Consider the following 22,217-nt stretch of genomic DNA (forward strand, 5'->3'; position numbering starts at 1 on the left):
CTTGTGGGACAAGAATTAGTGAAGGTAGTGTACTCTCTAGTGAAGGTTAAGTACTCCCTCTTGTGGTGAAAACAAGTAGCTCATTTTTAAATATCTAGAGCAGGGGTTTTCATCCTTTTAGGATGAAACAACATATTTTCAAATGAAGACTAGCTTTGATTAGTTGGTGTCAAAGTAAAGATAAAATGCCTAGGAGACAATCACAGGATATACAGCAGTCCCTTAAACAGACAGAAAATTATAATAAAGAAATAAAAGTTATTCTGAATAAAATTAATTAAATGCATTCTGACCAAACTCAAATCCAAAGCAAGCAACTGCATTGATTGCAGGATTGCAGACAGGCATTTAGCCAGTTATACCACCAGGTGGCGCCACAGCTGCACAGGAGACCCTTAGAAAGACCCCTTTAAAACTGACAAAAACATCTCACTTCATGGGTCGATGAATTGCATTATTCGCAGCCATTTTCTTTTTTTTCATTCCCTTTTTTATCTCTCTCTGAAATTTTGAACTTAAAGCAGACTGGAATATAATACAACCTAAATTAGCTGAAATAGAAAGTGTCATATGTCATAAACTGGGTTGTGAAAGCAAGCCTTTCATCACATGCAACAAGCAACACAATAATCAATCTGGCAGAATCAGAATCACTGGACCCAGAATGCAATGCATCTAGTCCATAGGGCAGCATTTCGTGGTATACCGTTCAGATCATGTGTACATAACTCACATACACACAAATCTCAGGCTGTATATTTCAGGCTATGGAAACAATAGCATCAGCAAATTGCACAATTACCTTCAGTATAAGTATAAGTATTATAATAATACATGAAAATCACTTAATACACATGAAAGATGCCAGAATGATTTAGCCTTCACTTAAAGTCAAATTATTCCTGAAAATTCATATTTTAAAACACAAATTAGCTCTAAAAAAAGGGAATTATGCAGAAAAAAACGATGGAGATAAAAGACTGTTTCACATCAAGACAAGGTGTCCATATCGCCCCCTCAAAAAGAATAACGAGATGTGTGCAGTTGCTCCACTGATTGGTCGGAATCGTTCATGCTGTCACAAAGGATCATGGGATGGACCACCACACACCCATTGCCCAGACAGCGTGGGCGTTTCCGTGGTAACAGAGGGCAGCAGTGATCACTACACTGCCTCAGTGAGCCACTAATGAGTGTGAGAATGTGTATGCGTGCAGCACAAGTGCAGTACACTGCCAACAGGGGTTTATGTTGTAAGAGCGACACTGCGGTCAGTTAGAAATGCATCCAACATTAGAATCTGGGCTGGGGGGTGTGTGTGTGTGTGTGTGTGTGTACTGATCTTCTGGTTCATTAAAAGTAAATGTCAGGGTTGCATTCTAACGAAAATAATTCAAAAAAGTATCTGGGTAAAAGGAAAACATTTCAAATGTCATTCTCATTCCAGTCAAAACAGTGCTATAATTATAAATACTATTAAATGAAGTAGTGCTCTACATGATGACATGCAAACATACACACGTGAACTCGCACAGAATCATCCGCATGTTACAGATTCACATACAGATTCATGTAGACAAGTGACAGGAAATTCATCTGACATCCCCCAGCCAAATAGGAGCCAAATGCATCAAGCCTGGCTCTCCTCTACAACTCTCTCTCTATTTTTGTATTCAAATGCAGAGCCAAGTCACAGAATCGACTGTTCGTATTAGTAATACAGGTAGACTATCTATCACACTTTTAAAAACATGTTAAAAAGGGCATGTTTGACCTAACTTAATATAACCCATTAAACAATCTTGTGATTGTGAACATTACATGAACTACTGTACACAACAAATTTTAAACTGCACTCTCAAAACGGTGCAATCTACTTTAATAGAATCCAACAATAACATGATTACCTGTTCAATTAGCTATAAACACAGATTATGTGTAGATGTATGCTGGAAATGATTTGGCCTGAACAATAAATACAGCCTATTTTTCCCAAAGATAACTTAAATCAATATTTTAACAAAGCTTTCATTAAAAGTCAAAAGACTTCAAATCCATCCTTCATTTCTCTTTGTGTCTGTCTCTATCCCATTTGCTGTTGAAAAGAGCTGTTCAGATTATTTTTCACTCTATCTAGTAATGCTTTGATACGAATCAAACATTTGATTGTCAGAGATTGAAATGAAAATAGTTTCCATGGTTTCTCTCAGCATGTTAAATGTTGAGGACAAAATGTCTTCAGGCAAACTCATACAGTAAACCAACATGTGCATGATATGAATATCTTAATAAAAGCATATCTGAAAGTTTACCACAATAAATTCATGGATGCTTATTTAAAATCTCCATGTTTTTAATGTGTGTACACTACTGGGGACTTTGTACTTGACATTTACTGTTTAACAATAAGCAGTAGATTTCTAAACTTCTTTCATTCGCAGCAGGGAAATGTGGATTATATAATACTTTGAGAAGCATAATTATACAAACCACAGCGTTTCTAAAGGCATGAAAGCACCTACTGCTCGTCCAGATCTTCTGAAACTAAAGCTGTTCGCGCGAGCGAGTCACAAAATTGTACCACGAGACCCAGGGCTTTCGCCTCATCGTGACGTGAAAGAGTTCCCTTCGATAAATATAAACACTTTCTAAAATTAGTCCTCTCCACACAATTAATTCCCTGACGATTCCTTTGACGCTAGTCACGTGTGCGCATTTCGTGAGTGTATGTGGGGGGGGGGGTGACATTTTGACATATAAAGCTGTTTCAAGGGCGAATTCTGCATTACCAGTGCACGCAAAACCCTGCGCGAGGCACTACTTTAGGGTTGAGAAGAAGAGCGGATTATTCGTCCTCTCTTGAGATTTCGCATTCCAAGAACGTTTAGATGGATTTCCCCAACACTTCGCTGACTGGACGGAGGTCGGAGTCATGGAAAGCCGTGCAGTGGATATCGCATTGGGGGATCTACAAGTTCTATTGATGCGATTTTGTTCCCCGTCATGAACTGTCCTGGAGCTGCAGTTCAAAGTTGGGGGCTTTAAGAGCGGGGAACATCATGCACACAGCGGAGCTCGCGCTCTCTCTTCTAATTGTCGTGATCATCGGTGTGTCGCTGCTGTCCAACGTGCTAGTGCTGATCTGCTTCTTGTACAATGCAGAAATTCGCAAGCAGGTTCCCGGTTTGTTTATACTCAACCTGACGTTCTGCAACCTGCTTCTGTCCGCCTCCAGCATGCCGTTGACTCTTTTCGGAGTGTTGAGCAAAGCACATCCCGGAGGACAAATTTTCTGTCAGGTTGTCGGGTTTCTTGACACTTTCCTGACCACCAACTCAATGCTGAGTATGGCAGCGCTAAGCATCGACCGCTGGGTTGCAGTGGTGTTCCCTCTCAGTTACCATTCCAGGATCCGTCACCGGGACGCTGTAATCGCTCTGGTTTACACGTGGGTGCACTCGCTGTCCTTCTCCGTGGTTGCCGCGGGCCTCTCCTGGGTGGGCTACCATCAGCTGTATGCTTCGTGCACGCTCTGTAACGGCAGGGCGGTCAATGCCAAGACGCAGTTTGCGATTTACACCATGGTGCTGCACTCGCTCACGTTCCTGTTGGTGTCGGTGGTGCTCTGCTTCACGTATCTAAAAGTGCTCAAAGTCGCGCGCTTTCACTGTAAGCGCATAGACGTGATAACCATGCAAACGCTCGTACTGATAGTGGACATTCACCCGAGGTAAGAATGAGTGAAAATATTCCGATTTTTACGGTTAAAGACAAAGAAAGAAAGAAAGAAAGAAAGAAAGAAAGAAAGAAAGAAAGAAAGAAAGAAAGAAAGAAAAAAGTTAATATTGGCAGCAGTTATAGAGTTAATAACTATCTTAGAAATACAGTGACGATGACAAGGATATTGGCTACGGCCTGTTTTACATAGGCTACGTTAACTGTCAATACCCTATCTAATTAAATAGGATATATATTAACAAAGCACTGGTAACAACACGTATGCATAGACCATATGCTGATAATAAGTTCATCAAAATTGTCAAATGCAACAGCTGTAGTCAGTAATTTAAATGTTGCAACAAACATCATGTTAACAAACGTAAGCTCTAAATAAAATAACATTAAAATGCAACAAAACCCAAACAAATGTACATAACCAACAACACCAGTAATGTTTGTACAGGAAACTGCCCATTTCCCTAATTACCCTTTATGCTTTTTCTTTATATATTATAATTAACTTTTTTTTAATTGTTGAACTTTCCAATATTCCCTTCAAATTTTGCTTTTCATTTTAAGTGTATGAATCAGTAAATACTATATCACATAATAAGCACTCGATTATGCAAGAGGCCAGGGAAACTCTAGAGCTGCTGGGTTTCAGCACCACAGTTTTGGTCCACAGCCCTCTACTCCGAGTACATTTACATTTATCCAAAGCGACTAACAGTGCATTCAGGTTATGCATTTATTTATTTATTTATTTTTTACCAGTGTGTGTGTGTTCCCTGGGAATTCAACCCAGAACCTTTTGCTTTGCTAACGCAATGCTCTACCACTAAGCTACAGAAACTACTTGATCTGACAGGGATTTTAACCTACTGAATCCTAAATTCTTAACTAAGTAAACATGTATTTTATTCTGTGAATATATGACAGAAACAAACTACATATTCAAAATAAATTAATGACTTTAACATATAGTGGCAGACAGAGCTGAAAAAAATGTTGCAATTACTTTACATGTCCTTTGATTTAGAGACAGGACTGATCATTGACAAAGGCATCATATTTTAATGGATCAAACTAGAATTGAACAGCTCGGGTCATGTGACTTTTCACAGTTTCCATGTAAAAATGTCAACATGAAATCAAGACGGACTGAAAAAATACATCAACAACTCAAACTGAACCCCTCAAACTAAATTACTGTCACAAATGTAACTGGAAAAATGACACAGAACAAATAGGACTGTGATAAACAATTCCTACTTTAAAATCAATCAATGATGACCTTAAATAATAAAATGTGACATTTGTATTCTGTAATATATTGTGGTTAAACACCCCTCTCACTTGCCAACAGTCAAGAGACATATGTAAACATGTGCCGGTATTCGTTAATGCGATATATCAAGGTAATAATTCACATAATAATAATAATAATTCACATAATAATTCACATTCATTGATTGTGAATATCAATATTCACAATATTGTTATCGTTGGCACTTCTAAATACCGTGAATAATTCTATATTACAAATTATTCCGAATTTGGAATGCATTTTAAGAATACTTTTCCCAATCAACGGGTAAAACTGCACAACACTGCTGTATGCTGCTTAAAAGACGATGTAAACAAACATGCATGAGAAGCACATGGGGGAAAACGTGAGAGAATGAAAGCACATTCACTCTCTGACAGCAGATGGCGCTAAACTGCAGAGAATGCAGCCCTCACCCTGGAAACCCCATAAATAAAGTAGCTTCTCTACTTTCTAAAATTTTAGATTTGTGGATTTTCTGTGTTGTTCATCACAGCACCAAATACTTAAATATTTAGACTTAATAGGCTATTTATTTTTTAACTTTTTTTTTTTTTTTTACATTTTAATCTGGACTACAACATACCCTAGATGTTGTTTGAAATTAGGGCTTCATTAGCTAATTCATTAGTTAACATAATCTGCCAATGAAAAATTCCTCTGAACATTCATTAATCTTAGGTATTCCAATATATAACAAATTGCTGAAATCGAAAGTTGCAACCGTGTCATTTAATGAGCTAACATGAACTAAGAGTATTTGAACTAAGAGTAACTATTTCTCTTTGTAAATGTTAATGCATTAACTAAGTTTAACTAATGAGATCTTATTGTAAAGTGATACCTATTGGTCTTCATAGTTCTTTTGCACTTTAATCGGTGTAAAACTTTTAACTTAATATATTTTTCTGTATTACTTAACTGCATAGTTATTTTTGTTATAAGAAAAAAGTTATTAAACCTGTTATACTGTATTATGACCATGTGTTATACTACTATATTAACATAATATACTATTATGTTATACTAAATGTAAATACTGTGATAAAAGAATTAGCAATTCATCGCAATATGGAAATTTGGTACCGCCATATCCCTATTTGTCAGAGTTAACATCAGCATCTCATTGCCCAGAGCTCTGGATGACTTTCAATAGCAACATGTTGTCTACAATAACTTATTAACCAACAATGACAAATCACAATAGCCCTACACACCACATGTAATGAGCACATCTGGTGTTCAGGCAGGGGATGTATCAGAGCACTCCACACATGCAAAGAGAAAGGAAAATGACTGGCAGCTGTTGCTATCCTTGTAAATAAATAAACAAAAAGCTTTTTATAGAATGATGTGGCAATCAACCAATCACACCATACTTCTGTTTGATGTGACCATGTGAGCAAGTGTTAAATAATCCACTGCAGGTGTGATGAAGTTAATCTGACATTTCAACGATTCACTGAAACAGCCTGGGCAAACATCCTCACTCTGTGGGAACAGCTGTTAGGGCTCTTGAATGTTTTGTCAGAATATTTAAAAGGTTCCTAATGTTGTCATTGGTGAAGTATGTAAGTCTGGTGCATGGATAAAGTTTTATTTAACATCTGTTTCAAGCCAGATAAAATTCAGTCCAGTGAGCTTGTCTGATATGCATAATATCATAATACTGAGGTCATAACTTTTGTCCAGTGTTCGTCAGCGCTATCTGGAGGAGCAGAAAAGGAGAAGACAGAGAGCCACCCGCAAAATTAGTACCTTCATTGGAACCTTCGTTGTCTGTTTCACCCCTTATGTCATTACCAGGTGAGCCATCTGCTTTCTCCCCTGGGCTCCTGAAGACTCAGCATCTGTGCAGTCATGCCGTTATTAAAGTTTTAATTTGTTGGCCAGGTTGAGATGCCTGGATGTTATTAGCTGCATGCTTGATGTAATACTAATAAGCTGGAGGATACTGTGTATTGTTTAAAAAGACCAGGGGCATTCAGAACATATTTTACATTTTGTTATGGAACATTAGTGAATAGTTTTTTTTAATTAAAACCTTTTTATGGTACTAATTATTTTAGCTATAATGAACAATGTGTGTTTAAAGAAAAATTATTCAGTAATACAGATAAAATTAAATACAATCAAACACATAGTAATAATTTAAATGATTGAAATAATAAGTAATGCCGACCATGATAGATTACAAAGTACCTAATGAAAGTTGTAGTCTATAATGTAAATCTATTAGTTTACACATTTTAGGTAATATAATGTGTCTACTTATTCATTACTTTTAGATTTCTTTTGACCTAACTGGTTTATCACATAGATTTGAATAAAATCTTAAAGTCTTAAAAATAAAAATATATATTCTATTCTTCTATTCTATTATCAACGACAAAAGTCATGGTTTCCCAAACTGGGGTTTGTGAAGGAACTACGGTGTTTGATCAAAAGCAAATCAACTAAAATCATAAAAATGTGAACATAAAAAATATATAAAGGATTTTAAAATGTGATATAATCTGATTACAAATACTTTCTTTTTGTAAACATTTCTCAAAACCTGGTCTCCTCTTCAGTATCCTACAAGTTATGAAATGTGAAGCCTGTAGTTCTCGTACTAATGTCTCTGGTCATGAATGTCCACCTGACTCATAATCCAAAATGAAGAAGGGCCTTCTGACCAGGCATGTTACATAACCTGGATAAACTCAGAGAAGATGACTCTTGCTGCAGCTTTTCTTACTCAATGCCCCTGTCAAAAGCCATTTTTATGATCGATTGTTAGTATCCCATTCTGTTAAGTGTCCCCCCACCCCCACCCCTACCTCTGCTAAACAAATGTATAACCTTCCATATCTTGCCCATGTGTGTGTCATGCATTTAGGATTGTGGAGCTATTTGTGACGGAGCCATTTAATCCATATTGGGGCGTGCTGTGTAAGAGTCTGGCATACAGCAAAGCTGCATGTGACCCCTTCGTCTACTCTCTTCTGCGACACCAGTACAGGAAGACCTGCAGTGACATCATCAATCGACTCTTGAAACGCAGTTCCCCGAATGGCTCCAGGCACCAGCAGGTAAATGGAAAGATTGGGAGGGCCAAGGAAATCATAAAAGATGGGAAAGTCGAAGCCAGACCTACAAACTGAGGACTCCTGTTGCTATAGAGATGAATGATCACAAAGGTAGAGCTCTGACTCTGGAGAGAGAGAGAGAGAGAGAGAGAGATCAGTGAAGACAGAGGAAACAGCGGGACATTTCTCAACTCAAAAATAATATAAGATGTAACTGTAGCAAGAGATTTAGTAGAAAAGAGATTCTTTTTATAAAAGTATTTATTCATTTACTTTCTTTTTTTCTCTTTCTTTCTTTCTTTGATTCTTAAATCAAACTTCTATAAAGCTGCAATCCACAAAAGCTGCTAGTTAGCCAATATTCAAAGAGAATCTGTAGGAACTTTTATATATATTGGTCTGATTTGTCTCTTGTTATAGTGATAAAGTGCTGTTTAGACTTAGATAGGTTTAGACTTGAATCGGTGACTGCTTTGACTTACTGTAAAACATGGTCAAATGTGAGAAAACAAGATCGCATTGTGAGTTTTTCAAAACAGAATAAGAAACAATATTTTCTAGATGATGTATTAGTGGAACTCAACGGCATGGGGTTTTGATCTTTTTTGTAGCATGTATTGTATCTTCAGGGTTTAGATATGAAGCTAAAAAGCAATGGGTGGTGGACCTTGGGTCTTATGGTGCCTTTTATTTATTTAGTTTATTTAAAACCAAATCTGCATAGGCTGAACAAGCTCATTTCAGCAGAAAACTGTAGAGAAATTGTGTTGTGTAAACCAAAGGGTATAAAAAACGTATTTATTGAGAGTGTAACAATACAGCTTAAAAAAAAATAAAACGTTGGATGTACTTGCCTCTGAAAATTATCCGTGAAAATATTGTGCAAGTGCCTGAAGTACTGTCATATGGGTTTACTTAATTAATGTTCTCTGTGTGGGAGCACTGGTCACAAGATACAAAAAAAAAAAACACTTGCAAAAGAGCAAAATGAAAAAAAGTCAAAATTTTTCTTTCCATATTCGTTTTGTTGAGTTTTTTTTCTATGTACTGTATATATGCATATACATATTTGTATTTTTAAAGAGTAAATCATTTTTACAGGGTAATTTATATCTGAATGTCACTCTATAGTAAATATGTATTGTTTTATTTTTTGTAGTGTGTGTGTATGAATATGTGTGGGAATATATGACATTTGGAAGTGGGAACATTATCACACTTATATGTTTTTCTTTCGTGCAAATGTAAAGCCTTAGGAAGAAACGACTATTTTTGTTAAACAGGAAATAACATCATTTTAAACTTTGCTACGTAAATATCTTTGTGACTTTGATGACAATAAACAGTGCGTTTGAAAAGAGCACAGTGTTTTTTGTTATTTGTTTGACAGATTTTTGCAGAGCACAAAGCACAGAAGAAATGAAATGCAAGCAAAGAAGTCAAATTTACACTCTGCATATCTGCTGTATTTGGTGTTTGTCAGAGTTCTTGCCTTCTAAGTTTCCTTCAGTGTGAGAAAAGGAAGAGAAATGAATGGAAAGTTAAATTCCAAAGCAGGAGAAGGAAAGAGAGAATGATAGTAATATGGGAGAGACAATAACTTTCTGAAATGGTTTAAAACAGATTTCATGTCTCCTCTTTTCAACAGAAATGAAGAAAGCTTTGCACTTTGCACTAATGCTCCAGCTCAGAAAGCATACAATAGAGAGAGAAGTCTCTAATTGCATGTTCAGAAGAGAAAGAAAAGAAGGAACCATAAAAAAAGAGAAGTAGAGAGCGTGAAGGAAGATGTTTTAGAACATCAAGAAATGAGACCACTAAAGAATTCTGGGTAATTATTACCGCCCCCTCATCACCACCCACTCTCTGATGAAAATTACATCAGAATCCAGCCTCGACAACCCCCAGATTATAAAAACAGTCCTTAGTCAGGTCCTACCCAACTCTTCTATTGTGTTAACTTTATGGGTTTTTCACTGCTGAGTATGTCATTTATCACTGATCCTTCAATAATGGCCTAAAAAGTAAAAAGACGGTAGTCACACCAACACTGAAACTGGGGGGTTATCAGTTTTTATAAAAATATTAAGCAGCACAACTGTTTTCAACATGGATAATAATAACGTTTAATGACCACCAATTCAGCATATTAGAATGATTTCTGAAGAACATGTCAACCTTATACAGTCTATGGTGTCAACCTGAAGATTGGAGTAATGACTTCTGCTTTGCCATCACAGTGTATTACATTTGAAACATAATTCAAATATAAAAGGAGATTTCAGAATATCACAGTTTTTATGTACTGTATAGTGCATATATTTATATATACAGTATATTGTAGGTCACTTATAGGACATATAAAGTAACATTTAGTTCAATTTTAGCAAATAATTTAAAATGTCAGACAAAACAAAAAAATGTTTTGATTAAATGCAGCCTTAGTAAGTATAAAAAAACATTAAAATATTGTGTGTGAATTACATATTAATATTCAGTAACACTTCAGATTAGGGAGCACATATTCACTATCACAAGAGTTTAACAAGAGCTTTCCTTCAATAAACTGCTAATTATTGCTTATTGATATAAACTAAGGTAGCTGTATAGAGTTAAGAGATCTAGAATATGGTCATGCAGAATAAGGCATTAATATGTTCTTATAAGTACTAATAAACAGCCAATACTCTAGTTATAGCTTTAGTAGACTGACAATACTTGAGTAGTCTAATTCGAAGATAACCAGTGGCACAAAAGAAAAAACCTAATCTGTTGTCTCTAACAGTTTACTGGGCAAAAATATAATAATAAAAAAAAACTTGTTTCTTCACTGCTTAATTGAAAGATTGTTCAACATATTATCATGAAAATGATAATGACTAAACGCAAGATTACAAACCATAACAAAAGCATTTGGAATAAATAAATTCTGTATATGAAAAAAAAAATTCTCTATTACTTACCACTTCTCTAGTTTCTGTGCTCCAGCTTAGAGTCTCATACTGAGTGTTGTTTGCTCTAGTAAGATAAATTGCATGTGATGTTCCTCATTTGTAAGGCTCTTTAGCATCATGTTCTTACATGTTTCCTTGTTTCATAAAGGTTCCTGCTGTTATACATCTAAAATACCCTCAATCCCACCATTAGCTTTTGATGAACAGTATATGTGGGCTATAGATAGCTTTGATGAAATAATAAACCACACAATTCTACACATACATTCACACAAACAGAAACTATAAACAGTAATTCAAGGACATACATGTACAAACATTTAACTTTTACACAAGTCGAAATTCCTAAATTACTATAATTTGCTCCTAGACTCATCCACACAAAAACAGCACAGAACTCTCTAGTCTAGGGACACACGCAGTGAGCCCAATTAAAAACTGAGCAAGCGGACAGACAGACAGAGGGGGGTAAAAAAGAGAAGGAAAACACAGAGCACCGTCAGTTTGTGGTCTTATTTCCACTCATGAACTGCACAGCTTCACAAGGTCGAGCTGAAATGACATGCATCTCCTCTGACATCACAATAATGGTTCTTCAAAGAACAAAAAGGAATCAATTTAAAGATTGATTTCTTTGGGGTTAACAAGATCTTTTAAAGATGATGTTGTGTTTCTGCTTACTGACTACTTCAAATCCCTGTCTGGAGATAGCAGGAGATCATGCAGTGATGCTTTGTTCTCAGACCACCAATCTTCTTATAGCTGTAATTGCAAAATGTGAATTTGGGACCTGAAATTGGGATCTTTTAAGGCTCTGAAACATGAAACATCCACGTGAGAAGGGCATTTAGAGTGATCAATGCAGACACAAATACACCAACTTATGGTATATTGAGAATGACAGCTGTGGGCTCCATTATAAATGAACAGAGCTAAAGTTTTTTTTGAGCTAATACAGCTAAATCCCTGGAGAAATAACCAATGTGAAGAGTCTGCAAGAGATAACAGTAGACAGCGGGACAAATGAAAGGAAAATCTGAATTAGGGCAATAACATGAACAATGGCGCTTCTGTTTTGGGTTGCACTGATATTTAATTCTGTCCGATACAGATAAGGTTATAATTATTTTCATCATATGGCTGAAATTAAGGGTGTATTTCACACCAGGAAAGCCCACTAGTTCACTTGCTTTGGTCCAGACCAAATACAAAGTGGACAGTTCGTTTTCACACTGTCCTTTTTGCAAGCAAACCAGAAATTTGTAAACAAAACCATGTGTGCTAAGGTCATCCATTCATTGGACAGAAATTCTCAAGCATACCAGAGTTCATTTTGAACTGGGCTGAGACCACCTCTTCAGCTTCGGCCGAGTGCGATTGCTGTATTCACACCTGGCTAAAAGATGCACACCAAGAGGGTAAAGAACTTGAGTTCAATTTAATCAAACCAAACAAGACAGGTGTGAATACACCCTAACATTCTATAATAGTTTGTCTAAAAGTTAAAAACAAAACACCTCAGAACTAAAATAAATAAATACTATAAATGAATTTATTACATTATACATAACAGTAATGTACAGTATTTATATAAATGAATTCATTTTGAGACTTGCTAAATATTACAATTAACAGATTTATAATTATATCAGAATGTATGCAGATAAAATACATTACCAAGTTGTAATTGCATACTTAATACTAGAATTTAGTACTTTAATATGGATTCACTGATATTAAATGTCTGAGTTCATAATTATTTTTATCGTATGGCTGAAATTTGAATTCAATAATAAAGTGTCCAAATAAACTTAAAAACAAAACATTAAAAATTATAATTAATCATTTTAAATTCTATAAAGTTATTACATTACACATACAGTACATACTGTAGAATAATGTACAGCATTTTGAGGTTTGCTTAAGATTATACTTAACAGATTTAAGATAACGTAATCATTTGTGTTTTTAAACATAATTAGGGTATGACGATCTAAATGTAAAATTAGGAGAAAATGAGAATTAACAATTAAATACTGGTCAATCTAACCTGTACCGATTAAAATAAATAAATAGCCCAATAAGACACTGATACACTATGCATCCCTTTTTTTCAGTTAAAGTTTGTAGCTGTTTTTGTTAAAAATGTTATGTTTATTAATGTAATGTTATGTTCGTTAGAAACAAAGAAAACAGAGATTTTAATAAAGCTTGCATAGTACATGTTCTTGTACTACTGTAGCTTATATCAGTGTCTGCTGCACAGACAATGCAACAGTCTTTTAAAGAAGCTGCTCTCAATTCACTCCAAGGACAGTACAGATCCAGACAGAAGAAAAGAGACTAAAAATACCAATTCCTCACAGGGAGAAAACACTCTGCAAAACAGACAGACTGTTTGTGTGTGCTCATAATAGCCTTTTACATATTTGTTGTCTGTTTTATTAAGTTTTCTTCCCACATAGTTTCCAAGCCTGTACATCCTTTAAGGAGATGTTTTCATAGCAATAGTGTGGATTTTGAGTCAAGTATAAAGGTACAGTCCATGCAAATGAACACATGGTCCTCGTTCCACTTCGCCAGGAACTTGTTTTGTCATCTGAGGAAAGTAATTTACTCACGACATTTAAAGCTGCAATCAGATGCACTATACATTACAAATGACCAAAATCACCTTCTTCCAACATTACTCAACTGTGCTTTTAGTTTAAAATAGCTCTGGCAAGTGGTGTCAAATTGTCAGGAGTTTAGTGTTCACAAACGCGCACACACCCCTACGCAGAAACTTGATAGGTTGTTCAAAAGACATCCCCAGCATCCAAGCAATTAGTGCTCATCGTTTCCATAGCAACCCAAAAGACCAGTAGGAAGGAGCCAAAACTTGGTCCATAATTGCAATTTTCCCTTCCTCCCCTGTACATTCCCTCACTAGTACGCATTATGAAATGATATGCAAGTCGCCAATATCTTCCCGCTGAGTTGTTCAAGTGAAACCAAGGACCATGATTAGCCATTTTATATGTTTGACTGAAAAAGGACCTTAACCATATGAATTTAAATGTCCTGGGGTAGGACCAGGCTACATAGTATTGGCTTGCATCTATAGATGCTTTAAAAAGACCACATTTCCACAAGACCAATCAGATAATTGAGATTTAATGATTGCCTTTAGTAATTTACTCACAGCTAACTAGCAATTAGAGTTCACACAATTCTGTGTATACAGGGATATGCCGGTATCAAATGTTCATGTTGTGATTAATTGCTAATGCTTTTATCACAGTATATGGTATTATCACAATATTGAAATTTAATACAGGCTACATAATACAGTATAACAGGTTTAAGAACTTTTTTCTTATAACAAAAATAACTATGCAATAAAGCAATACAGAAAAATCTTTAAAATTAAAAGTTTAACACTGATTAAAGTGCAAAAGAACTATGAAGACCGCTAGGTATCACATTACAATACAATCTCATTAGTTAATTAATGCATTAACATTCACAATATTTACATTTGCTACAGAAGTAATTAATCTTTGTTAAAAAAAAAAAAAATACAACTCTTAGTTCATTAAATGACACAGTTGCAACTTTCAATTTTAACAATGTGTTATATATTGGAATACCTAAGGTTTATGAATGTTCGGAAGAAATTTTCATTGGCAGTTTGTTAACTAATGAATTAACTAATGTTAAGTAAACAAAGTGGTAATGTAAAGTGTGAACGAACAATAAAGAAACAAAACACTTTCAAACAATATCTAGTGTATGCTGTGGTCTAGATTAAATTGTAAAAAAGTTTGAAAATAAATAGCCTATTAAGTCTAAATATTTAAGTATACTAAGTGTACTAGAATATTTAAGTGTACTATAAAAGAAAGTAATGCCTAAGGCAAATATATGAGAAATAAGTTAACTTACGCAGCTCAAACACCACATTTCAGCTATGAGGATGAACAGGAGTTTGTTCATCCACTAGATCAAATCTTAGAAAGTCACACCACATCAACAAACACATCTGATCAGTCTTTTAATGATCTATTCGAACGAGTCGTTATAGAAACATCTGTCATTCTGTTCATCACTTTGCATTTAACAAACACATATACAGGAATGGTTTTATAATTGACTCACCAAATGGTCAGAGTCCAGAGGTCAGCAGTGAGGAGTTTATGAACCCCATGATCCACACTGACTGAGGGAATTACATAATGGATGCAGGGAAGTGATAGTGGCGATGCTGTTTGCATGATTGTGTTTGATTGCCATGTTTGGTCAAAACAAAAATACGGTCAAAATCTCTAAAAATAGCACCTAAATCTTGGAAGGAAGCTTGAGGGAAGTATCACAACACACTCACACACCCACAACCCGCTTGGTTTATCGGCCTTGCAGTGACACACGCTCTGAAAACACATAAGACCTGTTTTCATTATCTGCAGACACACACACATACACATAGCCATTATTTTCCTGACAGTCCCGTGGGAGGTGAAATTTGATATGATGGAGGTTAAGGAGTCGTTTGAGGCAGGGTCACTCTTGCGCTCTTCAGATTCACATGACTGTCTGACTGGGTCAAGTCCACATGGCCATCACCAAGGAGACACAGACTCCGACGATCTTTCTACAGAGTTTTTGTTCAGCTTCAGTACTACAAGTGGTTGTATTACTGAATACAGAATGTAAATGAAATATAGGAACTGAAAAGCCTTTGTCATTAGGGCTGGTTGGGCAATAACATTTAATTAAATCAAAAAACATGCACAGATCCACCCTTCAAAAAGAGCTGACCAAGTACCTTGAAATTCCCATTTCAACATATGATTTGGGATACAGTAAATCTAATGCCAGATGGCATTTAGGGCACAAAGTTTAGTTGAGTAAGTAGCATTGAGCTTACCATATCCTCAGAATCAGGCTTCAGAAAACATCTTTCTCTATTTGTGAGTATCAATTAGTGCAGAATTTTCTTTGAATGTTGCAAACAATTTAAAATGGCAAATATTTTATTAATGTAGATATTTTAGGGTTTTTAATGTCTTTTATAAAAATTTGCACTTTATGGGGCTATCAAATTAAAAAGACCTACATACAGTATAGCAGTCTCATATTAAGCAAAGAGAGGAGATAGTAGCATCCAAAAATAAATTACACACTTCACCTTTAAGTCATTTGTTAGATTTGTTAGGATTTTACATTTTACAGTAAGCCTGGACTTTTAATACTACTGGACTTTAATAATACTGAAAACAAAATGTAACAAGGTTTCCACAACAATATTAAGCAGCAAAGACTAATTTGAATATTGATAGTAATAAATGTTTGAGCACAAAACATTTTGAGGTCTGAAAAAATGATCTCTTCAAAATATCTCACATACTGTACAAATGTTGGCTTTATTCTCCGATGTCCAACTGTTCAGATAAGTTTTAAAATATATATCAAGGAAAACAATGCATTGAGAATTGCCTACAGCAATGGTAAGCAGTCTAAATGTTTACATACCCTTGCAACCATTAAAATAAAATGAGAATCACTTTTAAACTAAGTATTGTGGGTGAATAACAGACTTACCAAGTACTGTAGATAGAGAAAAAGTGTTTTTAGGTTTAACAAAGCAAAATCATTGGTTGAGCAATAAAAGCCATAACTTTCAATGCTTATAAGACAACTCATGACAGAAACCCTTAATCTTTCAGCATATATTAATTTATTTAAAAACTCAAAAAGGGTTTTACACTTAGGATAAAAGGTGACAGAAATCAGAGAAGAAACATAAAGAGCCAATGTAAAAAATATGCAATTAGTTAAATGATATATAAAGGAAAGAAAAAGAAAAAATTGTGTGCCCGGGCGTGTGTGTGTGAAAGTGAATGTGGATGTGTGTGAGCGCCTATGTTAATTAACACTCACTTTAATCACTTAATCAAACAGGAAAATTTGAATCCCAATTTGCAAATAATTGTATCTGCTGCAGCATGTCAGCAATGACGTTTCAAGCAATGACATGCACTCGCTGATTTTCATGACAGTATAGACTAGATGAAGCCACTACATCTGAACCATGCACACCCGCTGATGTAGCTCTCTTGATAAAATAACCATCACTCAAAGAACAAAGTATTTTCATAGTTTTGAATGAAATAGCTCTCATCAGAAGATTTAATCTAAGATATGGCCAGTGACTCAGATGGTATGATTGAACCAGGTCTGTGAGAGAGAACAAAAGAGGAAACTGCTGATTACAAATCAAAAAGAATCTGTCATATATGCAGATATTCCGACAGACAAGTGTTGGAAAGTGCCATTTAGGGTCTGCAGTAATGGAAATCTGTGCATAATTGACTTGTTTAACATTCCTGTCATAAGCTGCCAAGATACCATAAAGGTGACTAATGACATTTTCACTTGCAGCAGGAACCTGCATGATTTACATGTGAAAATATAATTTGTTTCTTTGGAGAAACCACATTTGGAGTTGTATCAAAGACATCAAGCTTTAAATAATTAAACTGTGTGTACAGCTGTAAATGGACACTAAAAACTAAATTTATCGTTTAACAGTAGCAATTACTTCATATTTCCTAGTACTCTATATGCATGAGTATTTTCTCTTTATTTGTTTGTTAGAACCGATTGATAGAATTTAACTAACAGCAATTTATTAAAATATGCTTTAAATCATTCTTTGACTCTTCTCTATAGATCGACCAAGACACAATTGTTTATATTCACATTGCGAGCCTTAGTGCTCAGTTTTTGGTCAGATCCGATTTTTTTTTTCTTTTCATATTGTCGTTTTAAATGTGGCCAATATCAGATTTCCATTGTCCACTGCAAAACTAGTCCAAAACTAGCCCAATCCCATTCTGGAGGTTATATATCGCGTTAGTTTGGTTGCTTTAACCCAAAGAGTTGAAAAAACAACCCCCAACAACGATAAAAAAATAGCCCAATTCGGTGTGAAAACTCTGTGGACTTGACAACACTTGCGCAGCTCGCTGTCATACGGAAGAAGAAAACACAAAGGACATAAAGTAAGTGATTATGTGTTTATTTATAGTGTGATCTGCAGGCAATATGAAAAATAAAGACAAGGAAGTGAGCAGATTTTTGAGACTTTTATGACACGATCCCTTATGTTTTGCTTGTATATAGAGTTGTCACTGCAATACTTATGAGTACTTTCGCAGCTGTCTTGATAACTTTAAGGCTATGTAAAATCTTTTAAGTGACTCCCATGAGCACAGAATCGTGACAAAAATTGATCTATAGTGACGTAAAAGTCACTGTGTTCACACTTCGGTCTCATTTCAAAACATCTGACCTGTATCGGATTTAGTACCACACATGGAAGTGGCACAAATCGGAAATTAAAAAGATCACATTCCACGTGTTTTGTGCTGTTCACACTGTCATGAGAAAAACAGATCCGAGTCACATCACATGCGAGCAAAAAGATTTTTTGGGCCACATTTGCCTGCAGTGTGAACATAGCCAAACAGGCAAACAGCTTTAAACTGATTGAGTTTACTGTCAGAAACAGGCTTCCATATAGCAACTGGATTGTTGAAGAATGTTTTACCACTCATTTCAGTAACTTAATAAGTAATTAAATATATTGGCTAAATTCTACTAATCAAGACCGTACCATAAGTATGTACTTAAACATTGCTCACATTGTGACCCATCACAATTTCATTATTTTGTATACGATCCGTTTGGCTTTTGTTACAGTCTTATTCAGATCTGTATGCTGAGTTCAAACAAAGGCTCTATATTATGGAAGCATATGGGTAGCATTATTCAATTTGGGATGTAATATGCAAAATGACAATGCAATATGTAAAATGGCAATGCATTTCTATATTTACATTTACATTTTCCAATACATCTGTGCAACGTTTGGGGCAAAATGAAAATGAAAATGAAATTACATAATTTTCATTTGCCATTTACTACACCAGTTTTAATATGTAAAATGAATATTAATTTTAACGCTTTATAAGTTGCAAAATTAAAATGAAAATGTATTACAGAAATGATTAGATATGTCTAACATGTTAAAGCAAAAACTGTGGCAAAATGATCATTTAAATGCTATTTTTCTTAATTGCATTAACACTCACAGTCAAGACACTTACGATTGCATTTTCATTCGGTGTCCCGCAATGAATGTAGCAAAACTCAATGTGCACATTGAAAATGCATTCCGAGCCGATCACGTGTCCCCGCCCTCGCGCCACGTCAATCATTGTGTGAACAATGCGGGGCTTACAGAAGGTCAGAGACTCAAGTCTCAAGAAGAGGATTCAATCAAGTGAGACAACATGGACAAGACAGTTGGTCCGTGTATGTTTTGATCATTTCGGTTTATGGCTTCAATATTTCATTCGGACTTGTGGGCGGAGCTGAAACGCTGCTTTCATCTGATTGGTCGAATCGGATCTGTTTTCATCTGTCAGCCTTCAGCTGAAATGTCTGAAACTACACTCACAGCATAATATATATCGTGCTGCTGAGACCTGCAAATTATTTCTAGGTTGTAGTATTGTATGAATATTGTCCCACTGATAAAAAACAGTGCAAATAGTTCTGTCTCTTTGGATAACAGTAAAGTGGAAATAAATATAGTTAAATTTATTAAATAAAATTAAATAGGATTTTTTGGGAAGGTAAGTCTGGCCAGTTATACAAGCAACACGAGTCGGACGAGTCTAAAGATATGAGCTGAATTGGGTGAAACATTAAAGTTCTAGTCTGTGTCAATTACTCTCATTATAAATAATCATAATAATGTTAACTGTATTTCTCGGTATAAGTTGCATCAGTCCAAAAATACGTCATGAGGAAAAAAACATATATAAGTCGCACTGGACTACATGTCACATTTATTCAAGACCAAGAGAAAACATTACCGACTACAGCCGCGAGAGGGAGCTCTGGGGTAGGCTACAGGAGCACTGAGCAGCATGGAGCTAATTTTACTATTTTTATTTAGAAATGTAACTATATTCATTTTTACAATTATTTATTAATGTCACACACACACATACCTAGTGCCTTATGACTTAAAAGATGAGAGTGGTAAATGTTACAGACATGGAACTGTTCAGTCTATTATTGATTTTAATTTCCACTTCACTGTTATCCAAAGGGACAGAACTATTTGCACTGTATTTATCAGTGGGACAATATTCATACAATACTACAACGAAATAATTTGCAGGTCTCAGCAGCACGAATTTGCCCAGCTACATCTGATTGAAATATTATGCTAATTAACATTGAGCGTAGTTTCAGACATTTCAGTGCTTCACTCGCACTGACTCTTATTCTGTCTGAAAGAATGACAAGACCGAGCTGAAGGCTGTCAGATGAAAACCGATCCGATTCGACCAATCAGATGAAAGCAGCGTTTCAGCTCCGCCCACAAATCCGAATGAAATATTGAAGCCATAAACCGAAATGATCAAAACATACACGGACCAACTGTCTTGTCCATGTTGTCTCACTTGATTGAATCCTCTTCTTGAGACTTGAGTCTCTGACCTTCTGTAAGCTCCGCCTTGTTCACACAATGATTGACGTGGCGCGAGGGCGGGGACACGTGATCGGCTCGGAATGCATTTTCAATGTGCACATTGAATTTTGCTACATTCATTGCGGGACACCGAATGAAAATGCAATCGTAAGTGTCTTGACTGTGAGTGTTAATGCAATTAAGAAAAATAGCATTTAAATGATCATTTTGCCACAGTTTTTGCTTTAACATGTTAGACATATCTAATCATTTCTGTAATACATTTTCATTTTAATTTTGCAACTTATAAAGCGTTAAAATTAATATTCATTTTACATTTTAAAACTGGTGTAGTAAATGGCAAATGAAAATTATGTAATTTAATTTTCATTTTCATTTTGCACCAAACGTTGCACAAATGTATTGGAAAATGTAAATGTAAATACAGAAATGCATTGCCATTTTACATATTGCATTGTCATTTTTCATATTACATCCCAAATTGAATAATGCTACCCATATGCTTCCATACTGAATCACTCACTCTGAATCATTCAAAGCTGAAATTCACGACTCTTGAATGTCAGCCAACGAGAGAAGCCAGGAATTATCTAACTGCCCCCTAAAATCAATTAACCCCAGTCCCCTCATCCTGCCCAGGTGCAATTCCCATCATTCTCAGATGAATGCTTGCGCATCAATTAAAGACACATCAATTTATGAAGAACTGTTGCATTGCTGAGGATAAAAATGTTCTCTCTGTTTTCTGAATAACAGTCTGCTGATCATTTTTATAAATGTCTCAACAAGGCTCCCTTAGGAGAATGGAACTTGTGGTTATGTGTTTGTGACCTTTAGCATAAAAATGATCGAGGCAGTTCTTCAGATAAGAATGTGCTCTGTCAAACCCTGCAGACGTTAACACCATTCAGACAGTAATTTTTTTCTCAGGTCAATAAATAAATCTGAGGCTTTCAAACTGCAAATTATCAAATGTGTCCATATAATAGGTGTATTTTGGATAAAGAGTCTGCTAACTGATAAAAAAAATAATTCAAGGAAAAATGTAGACAAGACAAGTTATCTGCTCAAATAATTTTTATAAAATAAAATAAAACACATTTAAGTGGTTCCCAATTCCAGTCCTGGGTACATTTTGTATGTCTCATGGATTGTCCATGGAGTTCATGGATTGCTCTCTTAATGAGCTGATGATCTGAATCAGGTGTGTTAAATAAGGGACATATGCAAAAAGTCTCCAGGGGGGCATTCCTCGTACATGGATTACTCAGTTGGATTTATTGTTGATGATTTGTCCATAATATATTTCACAAAACCAGGATTATATTGTATCATTATAAGTGAAGTTGATGCTGAAATTCTTTCCCAGTCACTGCTATTTATTGACAAGTGTACCCCTACTATAAAATAATAATAAAAATAATAATAAAAAAAAAGATTCAAATTAATTTTTAGAACAATTAAAATATTGTGTAATCTGTAATAGTAGACATGGACAGTTTTATTCATTGAGGAATTTATCCATGAAGGAATAATTACCTCATAATTGTTTTGGAGTCATACATACATCACGTACAATTTGTCTGAGATGT

At 35.3% G+C, this 22,217-nt stretch overlaps 1 protein-coding gene across 1 annotated transcript; it reads left to right on the forward strand.

The window, feature by feature from the left end:
- The first annotated feature begins 1,147 nt into the window (after nucleotides 1-1,147).
- Nucleotides 1,148-9,476, forward strand: LOC128031568 (G-protein coupled receptor 26-like). The gene is made up of 3 exons (XM_052619885.1): nucleotides 1,148-3,730; nucleotides 6,740-6,853; nucleotides 7,929-9,476. The coding sequence occupies exons 1-3, from the start codon at nucleotides 3,060-3,062 to the stop codon at nucleotides 8,191-8,193; spliced, it is 1,050 nt and encodes a 349-aa protein (XP_052475845.1). The 5' UTR covers nucleotides 1,148-3,059; the 3' UTR covers nucleotides 8,194-9,476.
- The last annotated feature ends 12,741 nt before the right edge of the window (nucleotides 9,477-22,217 follow it).

This window comes from Carassius gibelio, chromosome A17 (assembly GCF_023724105.1).
Source record: "Carassius gibelio isolate Cgi1373 ecotype wild population from Czech Republic chromosome A17, carGib1.2-hapl.c, whole genome shotgun sequence".
NCBI classification, from domain to species: Eukaryota; Metazoa; Chordata; class Actinopteri; order Cypriniformes; family Cyprinidae; genus Carassius; species Carassius gibelio.